General features: G+C 41.5%; 1 protein-coding gene across 1 annotated transcript in view; it reads left to right on the plus strand.

Moving 5' to 3' along the window:
• The window catches only part of trmt44 (tRNA methyltransferase 44 homolog), a 65,183-nt gene that overhangs the window by 5,523 nt on the left and 40,027 nt on the right, over nt 1–19,633 (plus strand). The window contains exons 2-8 of the mRNA XM_070871319.1: nt 5,217–5,340; nt 7,564–7,783; nt 9,082–9,150; nt 10,992–11,099; nt 13,851–13,922; nt 16,052–16,158; nt 17,978–18,161. Coding sequence (XP_070727420.1) covers nt 5,217–5,340; nt 7,564–7,783; nt 9,082–9,150; nt 10,992–11,099; nt 13,851–13,922; nt 16,052–16,158; nt 17,978–18,161 — 884 coding nt within the window. The remainder of the gene's footprint in view (nt 1–5,216; nt 5,341–7,563; nt 7,784–9,081; nt 9,151–10,991; nt 11,100–13,850; nt 13,923–16,051; nt 16,159–17,977; nt 18,162–19,633) is intronic.

Here is a 19,633-nt window from a genome sequence, read left to right on the forward strand (position 1 = left end):
AGGCCACATTGTATGCCCTTGTTTTCAATTTGATACCATCCCTTATTTCCTTAGTTAGCCAAGGATGGTTATCATTTCTCATTCTCATTGGGATATATTTTTGTTGTGAGTTATGAAATATCTCCTTAAATGTTTGCCACTGCTCATCAACTGTCCCACACTTTAATCTATTTTCCCAGTCCACTTTAGCCAACTCTGCCTTTGTACCTTTGTAGTCTCCTTTATTTAAGCTTAGGACACTGGTTTGAGATCCAACTTTCTCCCCCTCCAACTGAATTTGAAATTCAACCATGTTATGGTCACTCATTCCTTAACTAGGAGATTGTTTATTAATCCTGTCTCATTACACAATACCAGATGCAAGTTAGCCTGCTCCCTGGTTGGTTCCGCAACGTACTGTTACATAGAAACATAGAACATAGGTGCAGGAGTAGGCCATTTGGCCCTTCGAGCCTGCACCACCATTCAATATGATCATGGCTGATCATTCACCTCAGTACCCCTTTCCGCTTTCTGCTTTCTCTCCATACCCCTTGATCCATTTAGCCGTAAGGGCTATATCTAACTCCCTCTTGAATATATCCAATGAACTGGCATCAACAACTCTCTGCGGCAGGGAATTCCACAGGTTAACAACTCTGAGTGAAGAAGTTCCTCCTCATCTCAGTCCTAAATGGCCTACCCCTTATTGTAAGACTGTGTCCCCTGGTTCTGGACTTCCCCAACATCGGGAACATTCTTCCCGCATCTAACCTGTCCCGTCCCGTCAGAACCTTATACGTTTCTATGAGATCCCCTCTCATCCTTCTAAACTCCAGCGTATAAAGGCCCAGTTGATCCAGTATCTCCTCATATCTGTCCAGCCATCCATGGAATCAGTCTGGTGAACCTTTGCTGCACTCCCTCAATAGCAAGAACATCCTTCCTCAGATTAGGAGACCAAAACTGAACACACTATTCCAGGTGAGGCCTCACCAAAGCCCTATACAATTGCAGTAAAACCTCCCTGCTCCTATACTCAAATCCCCTCGCTATGAAGGCCAACATGCCATTTGCCGCCTTCACCGCCTGCTGCACCTGCATGCCAACTTTCAATGACTGATGAACCATGACACCAAGATCTCATTGCACCTTCCCTTTTCCTAATCTGCCACCATTCAGATAATACTCTGCCCTCGTGTTTCTACCACCAAAGTGGATAACCTCACATTTATCCACATTATACTGCATCTGCCATGCATTTGCCCACTCACCCAACCTGTCCAAATCACCCTGCAGCCTCTTAGCATCCTCCTCACAGCTCACACCACCACGCAGTTTAGTGTCATCTGCAAACTTGGAGATATTACACTCAATTCCTTCATCCAAATCATTAATGTATAATGTAAAAAGCTCGGGTCCCAGCACTGAGCCCTGTGGCACTCCACTAGTCACTACCTCCCATTCCGAAAAGGACCCGTTTATCCTGACTCTCTGCTTCCTGTCTGCCAACCAATTCTATATCCACGTCAATACATTACCCCCAATACCTTGTGCTTTGATTTTGCACACCAATCTCTTATGTGGGACCTTGTCAAATGTCCAAAAACACCACATCCACTGGTTCTCCCTTGTCCACTCTACTAGTTACATCCTCAAAAAATTCCAGAAGATTTGTCAAGCATGATTTCCCTTTCACAAATCCATACTGACTTGGACCGGCCTTGTCACTACTCTCCAAATGCGTTGCTATTTCATCCTTAATAATTGACTCCAACATTTTCCCCATTACTGATGTCAGACTAACCGGTCTATAATTACCTGTTTACTCTCTCCTTTTTTAAAAAGTGGTGTTACATTTGCTACCCTCCAGGGACAGAATGTATAAGCATAAAGGTGAATCAGAAAATGGGGTCAAAGCAGGAATAAAATGGTAATTTTTTTAAAAAGCTCTTTATCTGAATGTACGTAGCATTCATAACAAAATAGATGAGTTGACATCACAAATGGGTATGATCTGATAGCCATTACAGATACGTGGTTGCAAGGTGACCAAGGTTGGGAACTAAATATTCAGGGATATTTGACAATTCGGAAAGACAGACAGAAAGGAAAAGGAGGTGGGGCAGCACTATTAATAAAGGATGAGATCAATGCATGTTGTACACAAGGGATACCGGGTACACTCTATGAACTCTTCCTCAAGGCTACCCTGGCAAATTTGCTTTATCCAATCAATATGAAATTAAAATCGCCCATGATTATTGCCGTTACTTTTTTTTTACAAGCCTCCTTATTTCTTGATTTATACTCTGTCGAACAGTGTAGCTACTGTTGGGGGCCTATAGATTATGCCCACCAGTGACTTTTTCCCCTTATTATTCCTTACCTCCACCCACCCAAACTGATTCAACATCTTGATCTTCTGAGCTAATATTGTTTCTCACTAATGCATTGATTTCATCCTTTATTAATAGTGCTGCCCCACCTCCTTTTTCTTTCTGTCTGTCTTTCCGAATTGTCAAATATCCCTGAATATTTAGTTCCCAACCTTGGTTACCTTGCAACCACGTAGCTGTAATGGCTATCAGATCATACCCATTTGTGCTGTCAACTCATCTATTTTGTTATGAATGCTACGTGCATTCCGATGAAGAGCTTTTAAAAAAAATTCCCATTTTCTGATTCACCTTTATGCTTATATATTCTGTCCCTTCCTGGCACACTCTGATTTTCATTTCCCCCAGAATGTGGAACTCGCTACCACAGGGAGTATTTGAGGCAAATAGTATAGATGCATTTAAGGGGAGGCTCAACAAGCATACGAGGGAGAAAGGGAATAGAGGGTTATGGTGACAGAATTAGATGAGGAAAGACAGGAGGAGGCTCAAGTGTAGCATAAATGATAGCATGGACTGGTTGGGCCGAATGGCCTCTTTCAGTGTCGTATATCCTATGTAACACCATTTTAAGTATAAAAATTAAAGTTTCAACTCATTCAACCAACATTCAGACACAGCATATTCAAGAAACTGGAATCGGAAATTTTTCCATTTTTAATGTGACCATAAAAATGCATTCGAAGAAACAGAAAATAGGAAGCAGGTCTCTTTTTTTTAAAAAAAAAGCTTTAAAAAATTGCAATAAAACACCCGAAAAATTTCTGCCGCGCCTGAAAATCTGGTCGTAATTTGAAGAGATACTCTGAACAAGCACATTTGTAGGAAAGACACATGAGGTTCTGTAACTTGGGGCGGGCCAGTTTTACGGGTGAAGATTGAAGTGATTGGGGCATATTGCACTTGTGCGCAAAATTCCACGATATAGAATGATGCAGCACAGAAGGAAGCAATTTCTGCCCATCATGCCTTTGAAAGAGCTATCCAAATAGACCCACTCCCCTGCTCTTCCCTCTTGTAATCATCTCCCTTCAAGTATTTATCCAATTCCATTTTGAAAGTTATTGAATCTTCCAACACCCTTTCAGGCAGTGTATTCCAGATTATTGTAACTCGCTGCATAATTTTTTTTTCCTCGTGTTGTCTCTGGTTCTTTTGCCAATTATCTTAAATCTGTCCTCTAGTTACCAAACCTGCCACAGTAAATAGTTTCTCCTTATTTATTCTGTCAAAACCGTTCATGATTTTGAACACCTGTATCTTGCCTTAACCTATGCTTTATCTTACTTTAACGAGAGCACCACCAGTTTGTCTAGTCTTCCCTACACCGCCCCCTGCCCCCGCTCCAAATAATTGAAGACTTTCATCCCTGGCATCATTCTAGGAAATCTCTACCATTCGAGTAAATCTCGGCATTCTCTCTAAGGCCTTGACATCCTTTCTAAAGTGTGTTGCCCTGAATTTAGCGCACTGTTCCAGCTGATGGCTAGCCAGTGTTTAAGAAAAGTTTAGCATAACTCTTGCTTTTGTACCCTATGGCTGGGACTTTCCCATTTCCCACCCGCCCGGAGCAGGGGACCCCGATAATCTGGGTTACCCGGCATGCTGTCGCGTTTTCACTCCACAGCATGTGTATGCCGTAATGGGCGGGTTTCCTGCCCAGAAGCCAGCCTGATTGTCAGGCTGGTTTCCAGTTGGGCGGGGAATGCTGGGTGACTAGGATGTCGCAGCAACAGGTAAGTGCTGGGTGGGGCAGCGGAGGGGTCTGATCTCTGATGGGGGCGGGCTGCTGGTGGGTGAGCTTGGTGGGACCACAGGAAGCTATTCTCGATCCTTGGCTGCCTGCAGGTTAAAGCAGAGGCTTCAGATAATATTTAAAATGCCAACCCGCCTCCTGGCAGCGGGTTGGCTGCCCACCTCCTCCCCCCACAATTCTGCCTGGTGAAAGTGGGCAGGCAAATTTTAGATTTTTGCAACTTTCCGTCTCCAACCCATCCATTTTGTTCATGTGAAAATGGACCCCTATGCCTCTTATTAATAAAGCCAGAATCCCTTCTGCTTTTTTAACAGCTTTCTCAACTTGACCTGCCACCTTCAAAGATTTGTGTGCGTACAGCCCCAGTTCTCTCTGTTCCTGCACCCCCTGTACAATTGTACCGTTTAGTTTATATTGCCTCTCCTCAATCTTCCCACCAAAATGAATCACTTCACACTTCTCTATTAACTTTAACCTGCCATGTGACTGACTGTTTATATGTTTCTCTGCAGGCAATTACGGAGAAAATTCATTTTTACAACTTTAAAAGGAGGAGGGGTGGGAAGCATTCTGTGGGAATTATCCGCCCAGTGTTGGGGCTGTTCAACAATTCGATCTGAGTATCAGTATCAGACCAGGTGTACCACAATCAGAATATTTTCTTAATGTTGAGAGACGAGAAGCTGTGTATTCTGCCCAAGCAATGTACTTTAATCCCAGTCTTAAAACATCACCCAGTTGAATTTCTTTTGATTTCTCACACCAGGTACTGTGGTCTTTGAGTGAGTTTATGCAGAATTAGAAATACTTGTGCAATGGCACCACACCCACTGGACTGAGATTGCTCCAAGTTATTTTGCAAAGGACTCTTACAGTTGGTAGAAAGAAAAGGGTTTCATCTGATCCATCTTGGCTGAATTTTAATTGAAATCCCAGAAGCAAAAGGACAGTGTTCAAACCAACTGCACCACCCAGTCCGCTTGAGAGTTTTTCTGCAAGTTAAAGTGTATTTGCATTGTTACTCGTGAACTAATTGTTTCATTTTTTTTGAAGAAACATTAATGCTTCAATGTCCGTTGCAGATTTTGTGAACAACACAGCAACATTTATACCAGTAGAAGGGCAGATTGCAGAAAGTTGCACATTCAAGAAGAGCAATATTTACAGATTTAAACTTCGGCAAGTTAAAGGAGATGAGTCATTATGGTGAGTCCTCAGCCAGTCAGCAGTACCATTGCTGCAGAAAAAGAATGAAGTGAAGGCTGTGAGTACTGTTAACAGAATTAGTGTTGGTGTCAATGCCTCTTCAGTCATCATCATCATAAGCAGTCCGTCAAAATCGAGACTTGCTTCCACTCTAAAAGTGAGTTCTTAGGAGACTGAACAGTCCAATACGGGAATTACAGTCTCTGTCACAGATGGGACATACAGTCGTTGAAGGAAAGGGTGGGTGGGACTGGTTTGCTGCACTCCTTCCACTGCCTGCGCTTGTTTTCTGCATGCTCTCGGAGATGAGACTCGAGGTGCTCAGCGCCCTCCCGGATGCACTTCCTCCACTTAGGGCAGTCTTTGGCCAGGGTAGATCGCAAGGATGTGCGCATCACCCACGCCATGACAGGAGCTGACGACTGCTGAACGGACCACCGCCTAATCCGTTCCATCATCAACATCCACATAGCCCCAAAGCGGCGACGGCAGCAGAAGCGGTGCTGCAAAAAAGTCAATGCTGGGGCACGCAAAAGACCCAGCTAAGAGAGCCCTATACAGCCAGCGCCTCACTGCTAACCTGGCGTCTCTTGATGACCCCGAGACGCAGAATGCCTACAGCGCTTGGTCTGTCCTCCAGGCCTCCATAGCCAATGCCTGCGAAGAGACACTCGTGGTCACTCAACCAGGAAACACCAGGATTAGTTTGATGAGAGTGACCAGGAGAACCAAAAGCTAATAACTCGCAAGCGCAGGGTATTTCTGAACTTAAAACAACAACCCAACTCGAGAGCAGCAAAGCAGCATTACAGACGGCTTAAGGCTGAGGTCCAACAAAAAACCTGCGACTAAAGAGTAGATGATGGGTGGACGAAGCACAGGAGATTCAGCAGCTAGCTGACAGCCATGATGTGCGAGGATTCTTCACTGCCGTGAAGGCCACCTACGGCCAAACACCCAAGGCCTCACCCCACTGCTGGCCAAGAACAGGGAGACACTCATCTAAGACACCGAGGCAGTCAGGACCTGCTGGAAGGAGCACTTCGAAGATCTCCTTAACCGAGACTCTGCCTTTGACTTGAATTTCCTCGATTCCATCCCGCAGCATTCTACCCGCCACCATCTCAGCAGAACCCCAGCTCTGCACGAGATCGAAAAGACCAACCGCCAGCTCAAGAACAACAAGGCAACGGGAGCGGATGGAATCCCCGTTGAGGCACGAATGCATGACCTCATCTCTCTCATCTGTCAGGAGAGGAGCATGCCGGGAGATCTCAGAGATGCAGTAATCGTGACCATTTTTTAAAAAAAGTGGCCTCTTCAGTAGGATTGTGCCCATAGTAGAACGAGCATGTCAATCAGTGTCATCCCCACTGGTGTGAAAGATTCCGAATTCACATGTACCAACTTTTTGGACTTTCACAAAAGTAAAAGGATGCCTGAAAGCCTGTTACTGGGTGGATATTTGACCTTTTCAGCAGTCTAGCTGAATAATTACAAGTTTAAGTATGCTGTTTAAATCGAGAGCTGATGTACAACCTCCAATTATTCAGTGATACTTCCCACCTGTGTCTTGTCTTTTTTATCCAGTAGTCTGTCCATCCATTGTGGTCTAGCCTAGGGCAGGTTCTAAATCAAGTGTCTCATGAAATTATTGAGCCACTTACTAGGGAAGAGTAGCTGAGATAGTCCCCCATTGCTTTCCTCACTTTTTAAAATCTTTAAGAGTACCTTCTACTATTTGGGCTGAGACCAAGGCTAAAGAACTCCACCTACCCATTGGGGTGTGGGGCAACTGCACCCATCGAAATGTGCAATAATGTACTAAATATAAGATTCAGTTCACTGCATATAGTGTTTACTTAATTTTGAGAATTTTACCTGGATATTAGATTGAGTTTTCTTTGCTGTAGTGATCGGGGGAATGTTCTGGACTGGTATTACATAAAATCAATTTGTATTTTTCTTCAGAAGGTTTTTTGCAACAAGAATTACATATTTATTTTCTAATTATGTAAAGACCATTGTTTTGCACTAAAATTATGGCAGGAGATTGGGAGAACCAACCCCTCCCCCGCAGAAATTTTTGGCGCAACCAATTTATATGCATAACAATTCCATAATACTTTACAACTAACTTACTTTCATCTTGAAATTGATATTTCTTTCTTTACTAATATTTCTGTGGTGGTTAACAGTTTCTTTTAAAACTCTGTGTTAAAGGTTTATTTCCGTTTCCATACTGTGCCCTGAAGAATGGAATGCGGATGGGATTTTGTTTCCCCAAACAGCATGGATCACAGATGTATTGCTTACAAAGATTGTGAAATGGTCTACAGAGAACAAGAAGAGTTCTTTTAAGAGCACACTTTCTCTCATTTCAGTGGAAAAATATAGTGAATGTTACCACAGTCTAAAAGCAAAATACAAAGAAATGGTTAAGGTACAATTCTGAGAAAAAGCTAAAAATAACGATTCTATTTTTATTTAAATTCTATTTTCATTTAAATTCTATTTTTTTTTTCTCCAGACCTCTGACAACCTGTAACTACATGGTAACAACCTAGCAAATCCAGGTCCCAGCCTAATTTCCAGCCTTTTCAGACTTGTGGCAGAGTACGCTTGAAGGGTTGCAGATTTCCAGCCTCAGTGTTAAAGCAAATATAATTTAAAAAAGTTTATTCTTATGATTATCAATATTGCTAATTATATTAGAGAAAGAAATAAGTTGCCGTAATACAGCACCTTTCATGACTTCAAGATGTCCAAAAGCATTTCACAGCCAATTAAGTACTTTTGAAGTGTAGTCACTGCTGCATTAAGACTGCAGTGCAATATGTATCAGAATACCAACATCACTGATTTAAAATGATCACCCCCCAATTTGAATACTTACTGTAATGCTTAAAATCACATAGCTGACTTGGATGTAAAGTACCTGACGTGGAGTTTCCACATTATTTTTGTCCATATATCAGTGGAATTGGGCAGAATCAAATGCAATAGCACTAAAGATGGCGACATTTTAAAAGAAAGTGAGTTGCGCCCATTATCACTTTACGTTGGACTATCCGCGATCTTTTACGTTGGTTCAAAAGTCCATTCACCCAAATACTCCACTCTCAAAACTAGCCACGCCCCTGGGTGGGATTGGTGAGTTTCCGCGTTCACCACATTGCGCCCAGAATCTAGGGTGCACTGGCAGCTGGTCACATGACCATATTAATCACCCGCAGTGATCAGACCAGCAGGCAATTGAAGCCTGACAGATCTGTTTATCCTGCTGCTGCTGCAATTACTTTAAATTTAGTCTAAATTCAGTCAAGCAAAGTAGGACACACTTCAGTGGCTTCAGTTGACTACTGGTCACAGGTCTTGTGTACCAAGGGTAGATTAAAGCCAATTAAAATGTAAGACCAAGAACATTAAATCAGGCAGTTGAAGAATTGCATTTCCTGGCAATCCCACTCATTGTGAAACTGGTATGCCCTGTTCCTTGCACTGCTTGATTGTGCTGATTCGGGGGAGATCTACTTGTTTAGGTTCATGCTAATGAGTTACTTCACCCTGGCTAAACTAACATAGCGTCCAGTGCATTCTGGGCGTATTTTGCCGATTGCGCCCGTGGAGGAAACTCCATGTTCCTGTCAAGCATTTAAAAGCTGCTTTGCATTGTCATTTATTTGTTCCCATTTGCTACGCTTGCTTAATATCTCTTTTTTGTGATTACATTTTAATTAGATTTGGCCTGAAGTTACAAATCCTGAAAAATTTGTGTATGAAGATGTCGCCATTGCAACATACTTACTGGTAGAGTAACTTGTTTGGATTTCACAAACTTGGATATGCTGGCCTAATTATTTTGCAATCGTGTGTGGTTGTGGTCCAGGGAAATGATGGTAGCCATGATCATTGAGACAGCCAGGGAACCCTTCAATTAATCTCTATCTTTGCTAATTGGCAGACTTCACATAAAGAACCTTTGAAAACTTCAAGTATTTGAGGAAAATCTCAGGTAATTTTGGAGCGGGGGGAAAAAATTCTAGTTACAGCCCTTTCCATTGATTCCCTACAGTTTCCCCCATCAATTTATTTAATCCCTGAGGGAAGTGAATCAACACCTGTATGGTTATCAAACAGATAAAGTTGTGTAGATTTTCCTGAAGTCTTTTCATGGAACTCCAGGATATTATTTTAAGGTTAGAGGACATTCCACAGAGAATGTTTCCACTGGCTGACTAGCACATGAACCTTTGTGCAATGTTGAGTATTGATTCATCTATGTCGATAATTTATTGATATCTTTAGAATTTTCAGTCCTTTTCTTAGTCAGACATTTAGAGTACGCTTTCTATGAATGAAGTTAATAAATTTTGGATTAGCTATATTTGATAATCTATTCCACTACTTGTGGATGTGGAGAAAAATCCTGCTGTTTAGTCTTGCGTAATTTTGTACTCTTCTCCAGTTCTGCTACAACAGTTTTAGGTGAATTGTGTATTTATTACATTGTCCATACCTTTCAGCATTTTATCATTGACATTTGGTATAAATAATGGCTTTTGTTTGAGTGTGCAAAGTAGTCAGCTACATGTGGGGTATCAATCCTGTCCAAATATTGAAGAAAGACATTACCTTGCAGAATCCTATTCAAAACTTTCTGCTGTCACAGAACATAACTCCACTAACACTGAAACATATTAAACTGGAATAAACATGAAATTCAGTAGCACATAATATCTGATTTAAAATGGTCTCCAAAAATTGAATTCTTTTTGCAGATTCAACATAAATATGACTGAAAAGTTAATTTATAACTGACTTAGTCATACTGCTGACCGGTTTGTAAGTTACATGATCTGCACTCATTAAATATTTTGTGCAACCCACAGGCAAATATCTTCTATGCAGCTTAGAGGTTTGTTTCACCTTTATGTTCCTTTACTCTAACCGCATCTTCAACAGCTATATTGCAGTTGTGGCAGCAAATGGCCATTTCATGCGTATACTTTTTTATGAAAAGTCATGAAAATTATGGGGGTGATTTTAACTTAACTCACACAGTGGGAAACTCGTGTGATCAGATCAGGCTCCCATTTTACATGTTGCTTGATTTTAATTTCCATTGATGTCAATCGAAAGTAAAATCAGGTGGCATATAAAATGAGTGGCCGATCTGATTGTGTCAGTTTTGCATGGGATGAGTTAGATTAAAATTACTCCCTATATCCTAAAGATTGTACAGTATATTACAACACCACAGCATTGAATGAACATCAGTGGAGTTGAGATACAGATCAGCTATGATCTGATGGAATGGAAGGATAGGCTTGAGGAGCTGAATGGGCTACTCCTGTTCCTATAGCACAGTGTGGAGATCCTGGAGTTTTGCTTCACTTTTCATCGATGTTGATTATCCGTTTTGGGATGGGCATGGAGAAACTTATTAAGGATATTGAACAAATTGAGTAGAATCTACAATAGAGAAGATTGAAAACCGTTTGTGTACAGGTTGACGGACTGAAACGTCTTTATTCTATGCTTATTTATGTAATCTGGTTGTAGCAAAAAATGTTACAGTATTTTGATTTATTTCTTATAGAAAAATATGTTTCCTATTTCCTGCAACATTGCTTCTAATCATATTTCAGGTTCTTTGGGAAGACGAGCGTGCAGAAAAAGGCCTGATTGTCAAACAGTCCTTTATAGATTTGGGATGTGGAAATGGATTACTGGTTCATATCCTAACCAATGAAGGGGTAAGCAAATTTTGAGCTGATGGAACCTTAACGCTATCTGTGACAGCAGTAATACTGTTGTTAAATGTTATCTTCTACTTAAATGTAAGGCTCACTATGGGACATCTTACCGTTCTATAGTTGCTGTTGAAATTCCTCATGAAAATATAGAAATATAGGAAAAGTAGATACTTTGAGAATAAATTTTTTTTTCTCCTTAAGGATATTTGTAACTCCCTCTTCGTCAAGAAACGTTATTTTAGTATTCGAAGATAAATCACTGAGCCTAAGGTTCTTCTATGCACTTACACCCACTTACTGATATCTGTATATTTAATGTATGAAATCTGTGCCTGATATGGCACATTGAGAAAGTAGCAACACCTGAATCCAGTAAATATAATGAGGTGAATTTTGCTGTAAAAATCACAGTGAGGCACAGTTATTTATAAGCAAATCAGACAGCAATTTCCAGCGAGTGGCAATGCGCAGCTAAATGCAAAAATCCTGAGGTTGCTGTGAGAGATGCGCTGCCCTTCCGTAAGTTGCGCAAAAACAGCATCTCACTGTCTGGCTCTCCATTCACATGTATAGACACGGACCAAACCTGCCACAACAAGTTATAGCTTGTCCATTCCATTCTAAGTACCCTATTAACTGCATGATAAGTCTTAATTACTGCCAAACAACCTCTCTGGCACTGAAAATGTACTTTTACAAGATTTTAATTGTTGGAGAATTTTTTTTAAGTAATTTTTTGTAAACTATTTCTTTCTGTCTCTTTAATCCAATCTTTCTTTCCCTCTCTATTTTGCTTGTTGTACCTGATTTAACATTGAATTCACTATTCTAACTTGCACTTCCTGTTTTAGACTGCTGCTCTTTAACGATTGTTCAGTCTGATTGGTTAAGGAGATATTTGGGTGCTTGACCTTTTCGCACAGGTCCCATATGCCCTGTAGAGGGCGCTGCATTGTTTTGATGTAACTTTGCATGGGCAAATGCAAGCCCTCCATTCGCTGCTCACAGCAAAATCTGGCCTAAAAACTTGTAATGAAAATTGTAAATTAGAGATCCATGTGTTAGAATGACAGTGGTAAACTACTAATATTGTGATCAAACTGTCATTTAAAAAAAAAATTAGAGTCCAGGTAGCACTGCTGCCTGCGAACAGCCCACCTTGTTTACACTGGTTTCCATGTCGATTTTGCTGACAGCAACTTGCACTGAAAATTTTGAGAATATCATTAGCATTCCCTGGAATATAAAAACCAGCAAAAAAACAAACCAAAATCAGCATAAACAATTGGGGAAAACCCAGAACATACATCCCTCTTTAATTTATTGATGTTCTGCAAATTAAAGTTTAATGCCATTAAATCATAATTTATGCCCAGTGCAATTGTGGAAGCTTTTCTCTTTTTAATGTAACAGATTCTGATACCATAAAAAATATATTCAAAGGTACAGAAAATGAAGTGCAAGTCTTAAAAACAAAACAATTGCTATAAAAACACCAGAAATAATGACTGGGTATTGCTGTGCATAAAATGTTGGTTTTAAATTTACGCCTGTTCAGAATGTTTTGCATGTTTCGGCGTAAATCAGATACATGCAAATTTCTTCAAATAGCGCAATCTACTCTTGCGTCATAGTGCCGTCAAAATTTTGCAAGAAATTCTAGGCTGATCTGTTTGCAAATGCTCTCCCTTGCAAGCAAGAGTAGCGAACAGCAGCAGAGCTCCAACAATTGCCATGCAGAGATAGGAAACTAATTCTTGCCTGCAATTTCCCAGAATAGTAGATGTCAGCTGTACAATTATTGAATGACAGAGCAGGCTCGAGGGGCCGAATGGCCTACTCCTGCTCCCACTTCTTATGTTTGAGGAGGCTGTAAATTGGATGAAGCATTACAGGACTGAAATTCTGCAGGGCTGGTACCATAGTGGAATTTCAAATCCTACATATCTTTTTGAAAATTGGCTACATCATAAGAATTCCATGAATCCACTTTAGAGTCTGCGATTCAAACAGAAAATATTATGTTGTGAAGTAATATATTCTTAAGCACAGTAAATCCTTTTCCATGTCATATAATTGTCATAAATTCTGAACCTATGCAATCCGAAAGGCAAAATATATATATTTTTAAAAAAACAGAATTGTATTACAGGTAGCGCGTTCGGAATCCTCTGCATCGAGGCCGTTCCGGATTTCAGAACGTCTTTCCGATGTCCCGAATCCGGAAACGCCTGGGTCGGCGGCTGAGGGGGGGTTCGGCGGCAGCAGAGGGGGGGGTGGAGGGGTGGGGGGGTCCGTGGTTCCGGGTTCGGCAGCTGCGGGTCAGGGGTCGGCAAACGGGAAAAACCTGCGTTGAAGACCTGCAAAAAAAGTAAGTTAAAGTTATTTTTTTAATTTGTTTTCAGCGAGTTAGTAGGTGAGGGTTTTGTGAATTTTTATTTTTTGTCTTTTGGAATTTTTTTTTTTTTGTTTGTGTTTTCTCCCTCCCTAGGCCCAACTCTCAGCGGTAATTGGTTTAAAAAAATGTCCGAATTTCGGAATATTTTCCAGATTCAGGACGACCCCGCCACGGATCAGTCCGAATTTCGGAACTCTGGATTTCGGACACTCAACCCGTATAATGATTTTTATTTTGCAAAAATGGTGCAACAAAATATTACCTCTTATTCAGTTATGCAAAGTGTCGAAAAACAATACTGTGATTGATTGAATAAAAAGATTGCAAGTTTCAGCTTCTCTTTACCTTTTTAGCACCCGGGTAGAGGCATAGATGTGAGGAAACGGAAGATTTGGGACATGTATGGTCCACAGACACGTCTTGAGGTAAGAAAAAGATATGTATTACTGTATGTTGCTTTCATACGCTATAAATCTACTTGCACATTAAACTCAAAGCTTTATTGCTTATTTTCTACTGTAATAATAATGTAAACTTAAAGCCTGATCCAGCTGATTTATGCAAAACAAGTATAGTTATTTTAGATTTGTGTTTTGTATTTATAATTAATCCCTTAAAATCACCAACTCCCTCGAGCAATATTCCCCCTATTTTTTTTGTGCATGCGTGAACTTTAACATTGGAGAAGCCAGTCCTGGGCTGTACGGGACTGGCAGAGAACTGCGTAGTTATAAGATACCTTACCTTTAAGTATCTATCCAATTCTTCTTTGAATTAGCAGGAATTTAGGTGCAGAGGTCAGCAAGCTCCACAGAACTTTCCCAGTATGTGTTTGCAAAGCACAAATCTCTGAGTCATGGGGTGAGGAGGTGTATGAATTTGTATAATCTGCCTTTGAGAGTCCTACATGAACAAGGAGTTTTACTCTGTGATCCACAAAGTTATCTGACGCTGGGCACTATGCTTCATTTTAATGTGCAGACAGTTCATCTGCTCCTCCTCCCAAAAAAACTCACTCCTGTTTTCTCCAGATTAACAAAGGAATAACAAGGGTTACAAACACGAAGAACCTGGAATACAAGGGGTACTGGATAATATAGTGGCTTTTTACCTGTGGGACAAGGGTTTAGATCCAGCCTAGCTATCCGTTGGTTGTAAGGGTCCTTTGTAAAATCAGTTTGGTTAGCCTCCGTTTGGTTTCTACGCACAACATTGGCACTAAACCGACAACTTCACTGAGGCTACAAGATGAAGTGGAAAATGGAAGATTATAACTGGTATTGTGCTGAAGTGCATTGCTGAGGCAGACTGGGAGGAGCTTCACTCTACATCTCTGCTTTACCTTAAAGTTGATGCTTGGTGCCTGAAAATGTTCCAATTCCCAACCTTGACGATCACAAAATTTATCAACTTTTTAAAAAAAAAAGATTCCTTGCCTCGCTGAAAAAAGAACTAAAGTTAAATTAAATGTTTTAGTTTTAAGAAAATTAATTGGTGGCATGTGGCATTGCTGGCAAGGCTGGCATCTATTGCCAATCCTTACTTACCCTGTTTTGATATAACCAAGTGGCTTGCTCGACCACTTCAGAAGGCAGTTAAAAGTCAAACATGTTGGTGTGAAACTGGAGGCACCAGTCCGGGTGAGAATAGCAGGCTTCAGCTCCTAATACTGAGTAAGTGGAGAACTGTACTTGTGAGCACCAATCTTAGTAACCAAAGTAGAACACCTAGTCTAAAGGAGGAAACAGTCAGAAATTATGTTTTAGCTATAGCCTAGATTTTCCACTCCAGTTGTGTGATCTTTTGGGTGCAAGTAGACTTGGGCAGAAAATTCTCCAGGAACTGCTCTGTCAGCTACCTCCCCCACCACTTCCAGGATTTCCTGCTGGAGATAATAAGGGACATACAATACATCTAATATGGCGGCCTACAGTAATGGTATGTAAATGTTCTCTCATTTATGTCCTTGTAAAGCTGGATGCAAAGAAAGCATGTTTATCCCTGATAACCAACACTGTCATTGATGACGGAGAATCATTCAAATTTTAAAGGATCAGCAAACCTATGCAGTCCATACATATCAGAATGATTTGATTGTCCAGTCCATGCTGCTTTTTAAAAGAAAATGTCAAAGTTCTTTGGCAACGAGGCCACATGCCATGCTATGCTGCGGCAGGCCTCTGTGTCTACTGCAGCTGATCTCTACTCCACCCACTCCAGGCTGATTTGCAACAGAGGCTGGAGAGCCTGCCTACAAATACAAATGACCCTAATCTTGGAAAACCAGCAAAGGTCAGAGATGCACCCTTGTGGCAAACAGAACTCCAGTGGATCACCAAAGTAGTGCTGAACTTCTGTAAACCAGACTTCCCACCCGCCCTTTCCTTCAACAACTTGTCTGTCCCACCTGTGACAAACTGTAATTCCCATATTGGACTGTACAGTCACCTGAGAACTCAGTTTTAGAGTAGAAGCAAGTCTTCCTCAAGTTTGAGGGATTGTCTATCCCTTGAAAGGAGGCTAAAATATACTAAGCTCCTGCTGTTCTTACTAGGAATGTGCCATTACACCAAGTGATAACTTTCTTTTTCCGGGTGTGGACTGGATAATTGGCAACCATTCTGATGAGCTAACACCATGGATTCCTGTTGTTGCAGCAAGGTAAGTTGCTTATTTTGCTGAACGTTATGACTCAATGAAACATGTTGCCATGTACAACATGTTTGTTTTATAGTGCTGGCTTCCCCAACATTATTAGTAAGTGGTTGTACTCATTAAATTCACACTTGGCTTTCTCATGGTTCAAACACAAATAATTGTTTAATGAGAACAGTTTTAAAAAGTGACACACCTGAAATGTACAATATTACTTACAAATTTCTGTCTGCCTTTTCTCCCTTCTTTTAAGAACATAAGAATTAGGAACAGGAGTGGGCCATGTAACCCCTCGAGCCTGCTCCGCCACTCAACGAGATCATGGCTGATCTGGGCATGGACTTAGCTCCACTTACCCGCCCGCTCCCCGTAACCCTTAATTCCCTTATTTGTTAAAAAATCTATCTATCTATGATTTGAATACATTCAATGAGCTAGCCTCAACTGCTTCCCTGGGCAGAGAATTCCACAGATTCACAACCCTCTGGGAGAAGAAATTCCTTCTCAACTCGGTTTTAAATTGGCTTGCCCGTATTTTGAGGCTGTGCCCCCTAGTTCTAGTCTCCCCGACCAGTGGAAACAACCTCTCTGCCTCTATCTTGTCGATCCCTTTCATTATTTTAAATGTTTCTATAAGATCACCCCTCATCCTTCTGAACTCCAACGAGTAAAGACCCAGTCTACTCAATCTATCATCATAAGGTAACTCCCTCATCTCCGGAATCAGCCTAGTGAAATCGTCTCTGTACCCCCTCCAAAGCTGATATATCCTTCCTTAAGTAAGGTGGCCAATCTTTCCAATTCTTTGTCAAATCACAAACGCCAGAGGTCACCTTGCACACATCAAGGATCAACTGCACGCAGTACTCCAGGTGCAGCCTCACCAATACCCTGTACAGTTGCAGCAGGACTCCATCCCTCTCGCAATGAAGGCCAACATTCCATTCGCCTTCCTGATTACCTGCTGCACTGCAAACTAACCTTTTAGGATTCATGCACAAAGACCCCCAGGTCCCTCTGCACCGCAGCATGTTGTAATTTCTCCCCATTCAAATAATATTCCCTTTTACTGTTTCTTTTTCCCAAGGTGGATGACCTCACATTTTCCGACATTGTATTCCATCTGCCAAACCTTAGCCTAATTCGCTTAACCTATCTAAATCTCTTTGCAGCCTCTCTCTGTCCTCTACACAACCCGCTTTCCCACTAATCTTTGTGTCATCTGCAAATTTTGTTACACTACACTCTGTCCCCTCTTCCAGGTCATCTATGTATATTGTAAACAGTTGTGGTCCCAGCACCAATCCCTGTGGCACACCACTAACCACCGATTTCCAACCCGAAAAGGACCCATTTATCCCGACACTCTACTTTCTGTTAGCCAGCCAATTCTCGATCCATGCTAATACATTTCCTCTGGCTCCGCGTACCTTTATCTTCTGCAGTAACCTTTTGTGTGGCACCTTATCGAATGCCTTTTGGAAATCTAAATGCACCACATCGATCAGTGTCTGTCTCCCTTCCTTCCAGTGAGGAACTATTTGGTTTTGTGCATTGATTCAGCACCTTAGTTCCAGCTGTGTTTGTTTATACCTGTAAACAAAACCATTGCTTTAATATCTATGTGTACTGTAATAGAACAAATTAATGATATTGATTTAAAGCAAAAAAGAGTTTGGGTTGCTGTGTTTAATTGAATACAAATAAATGCCATACCGTTCCACCATTTGGGTAGTCACTAGGTTAATTGATTGCATACAGGATGTGACAGCAAAGTATTTACAGTGCTAAAACGCTCAGGAATTTATTTGATTTTATGCTCCAGGTCATCCTATTCATGCCGCTACTTTGTCCTACCTTGTTGTTTTTTTGATTTCTATGGAAAGTACTGTCGAAGGCAAACCAAAAGCACACAGTACAGAGCATACTTGGATTTCATTACAGAAGTGGGTTCTGTTTGTGGTTTTAAAATAGAGGAAGACTGCCTTCGAATTCCCTCAACAAAACGGGTTAGTGTGAAGGAATTTCTTTCTACAATGTTTTTTCTTTGGTTACGTAGAATATTCTTTTTCTAGCATATTCATAAACTTTGCCAAAATGATTAGAGTAGGTTTAGAATTGTTTCCTTAAAAATTCCCAAATTAGACTTGCTTTAAAACTACTAAATTTAAAGGAGAACAACAACAACAAAAAGCTGCAGGGATGTAGTATTGGCTTTACGGATTCTGAAGTATTCTTGAGTTAAACATTTCAGGATCTATGTCGTAGGGCGGTCAGTAGTTCTTTCTAAAAAGCTGCTTATTGATCCAGTGTGTCATAGTGCCAGTTAGGCTTATATGGGTTCAACATACTCTATTTTAGTGATTATCTGTGAAGGTCTAATGCAACATTTTTACAACTCTCCCTTGCTGTCCAGATAATAGTGTTTACAAATGCATTAAAAATCTTGGGGAAAAATCTGAGCGCATTTGTTAGACAAACTATTTATTAAATTACTCTGAGGAATACCATTTTCTTATTTTTGTAAATTACTTTCATTTTTATATATTTTTTAGTATTTTTATGCTACTAAGGCATTCAATATGCTGTACTTTTTAGTTTCATTGTCCCAAGTTTCAGATCCCCGATAGAACGGCGCATCTCTGAGAGGCCCGCCCATTTTCTAGAACTCAAAAGGCGCCTAAAACTTACCTCGCGATTCTCCAATATCTGTAGGCCCGTTTCCAGCTCAGCGCGTCGCAGCAGGAGCTGCTGGGGGCAGAGCAAACAGCATTCTGAGCAAGCACTGCCGGCAGGGGGGGCGGGGCTAGGGCACAGCGTCAGTTTGAGTGCCAGCAGCGTTGCGCATGCGCGTTGGAGCATGCGCAATTACACACATTGGCAATTGGCCATCTTTAAAGGGACATGCAGAAAATTGATTTTTGGCTGTGTGGAGCTATGCAAAGCCTGCCTGCGTCGTGCGTGCTCGCCCTCCTGGTGTTTTCCAGGCCGCCCCTATCCCCTGGCCGAATGGCCGAAGATCGCAGCTCGGTGCCTGCGTCATGCGTGCTTGTCCTCCCGGTGTTTTCCAAGCTTCCCCTATCCCCTGGCCAAACGACTGAAAGATTGCAGCTCGGTGTCTGCTGTCTGCGTGCGTGCTCGCCCTCCCGGTGTTTTCCAGGCCGCCCCGATCCCCTGGCCGAACGGCCGAAGATCGCAGCTCGGTGCCTGCGTCGTGCGTGCTCGCCCTCCCAGTGTTTTCCAAGCCGCCCCATCCCCTGGCCAAATGGCCGAAAAATCGCAGCTCGATGCCTGCTGCCACTGCTTCGACATTGAGGTAGGAACATTTAATTTTTTATTTATTGATTTATTTATCATTTATTATTGATGATGGCTCTTTATTGGTAAAAGTGAAGTGTTTAATGCTTTGTAAAATCCCCTAACTTCCCTTCCCCCTCTTCCCCCCCACCCCCAACACCCCCCAATCTCTCGTTACCAGTGC

Source organism: Pristiophorus japonicus, chromosome 2 (assembly GCF_044704955.1).
Source record: "Pristiophorus japonicus isolate sPriJap1 chromosome 2, sPriJap1.hap1, whole genome shotgun sequence".
Taxonomy (NCBI): domain Eukaryota; kingdom Metazoa; phylum Chordata; class Chondrichthyes; family Pristiophoridae; genus Pristiophorus; species Pristiophorus japonicus.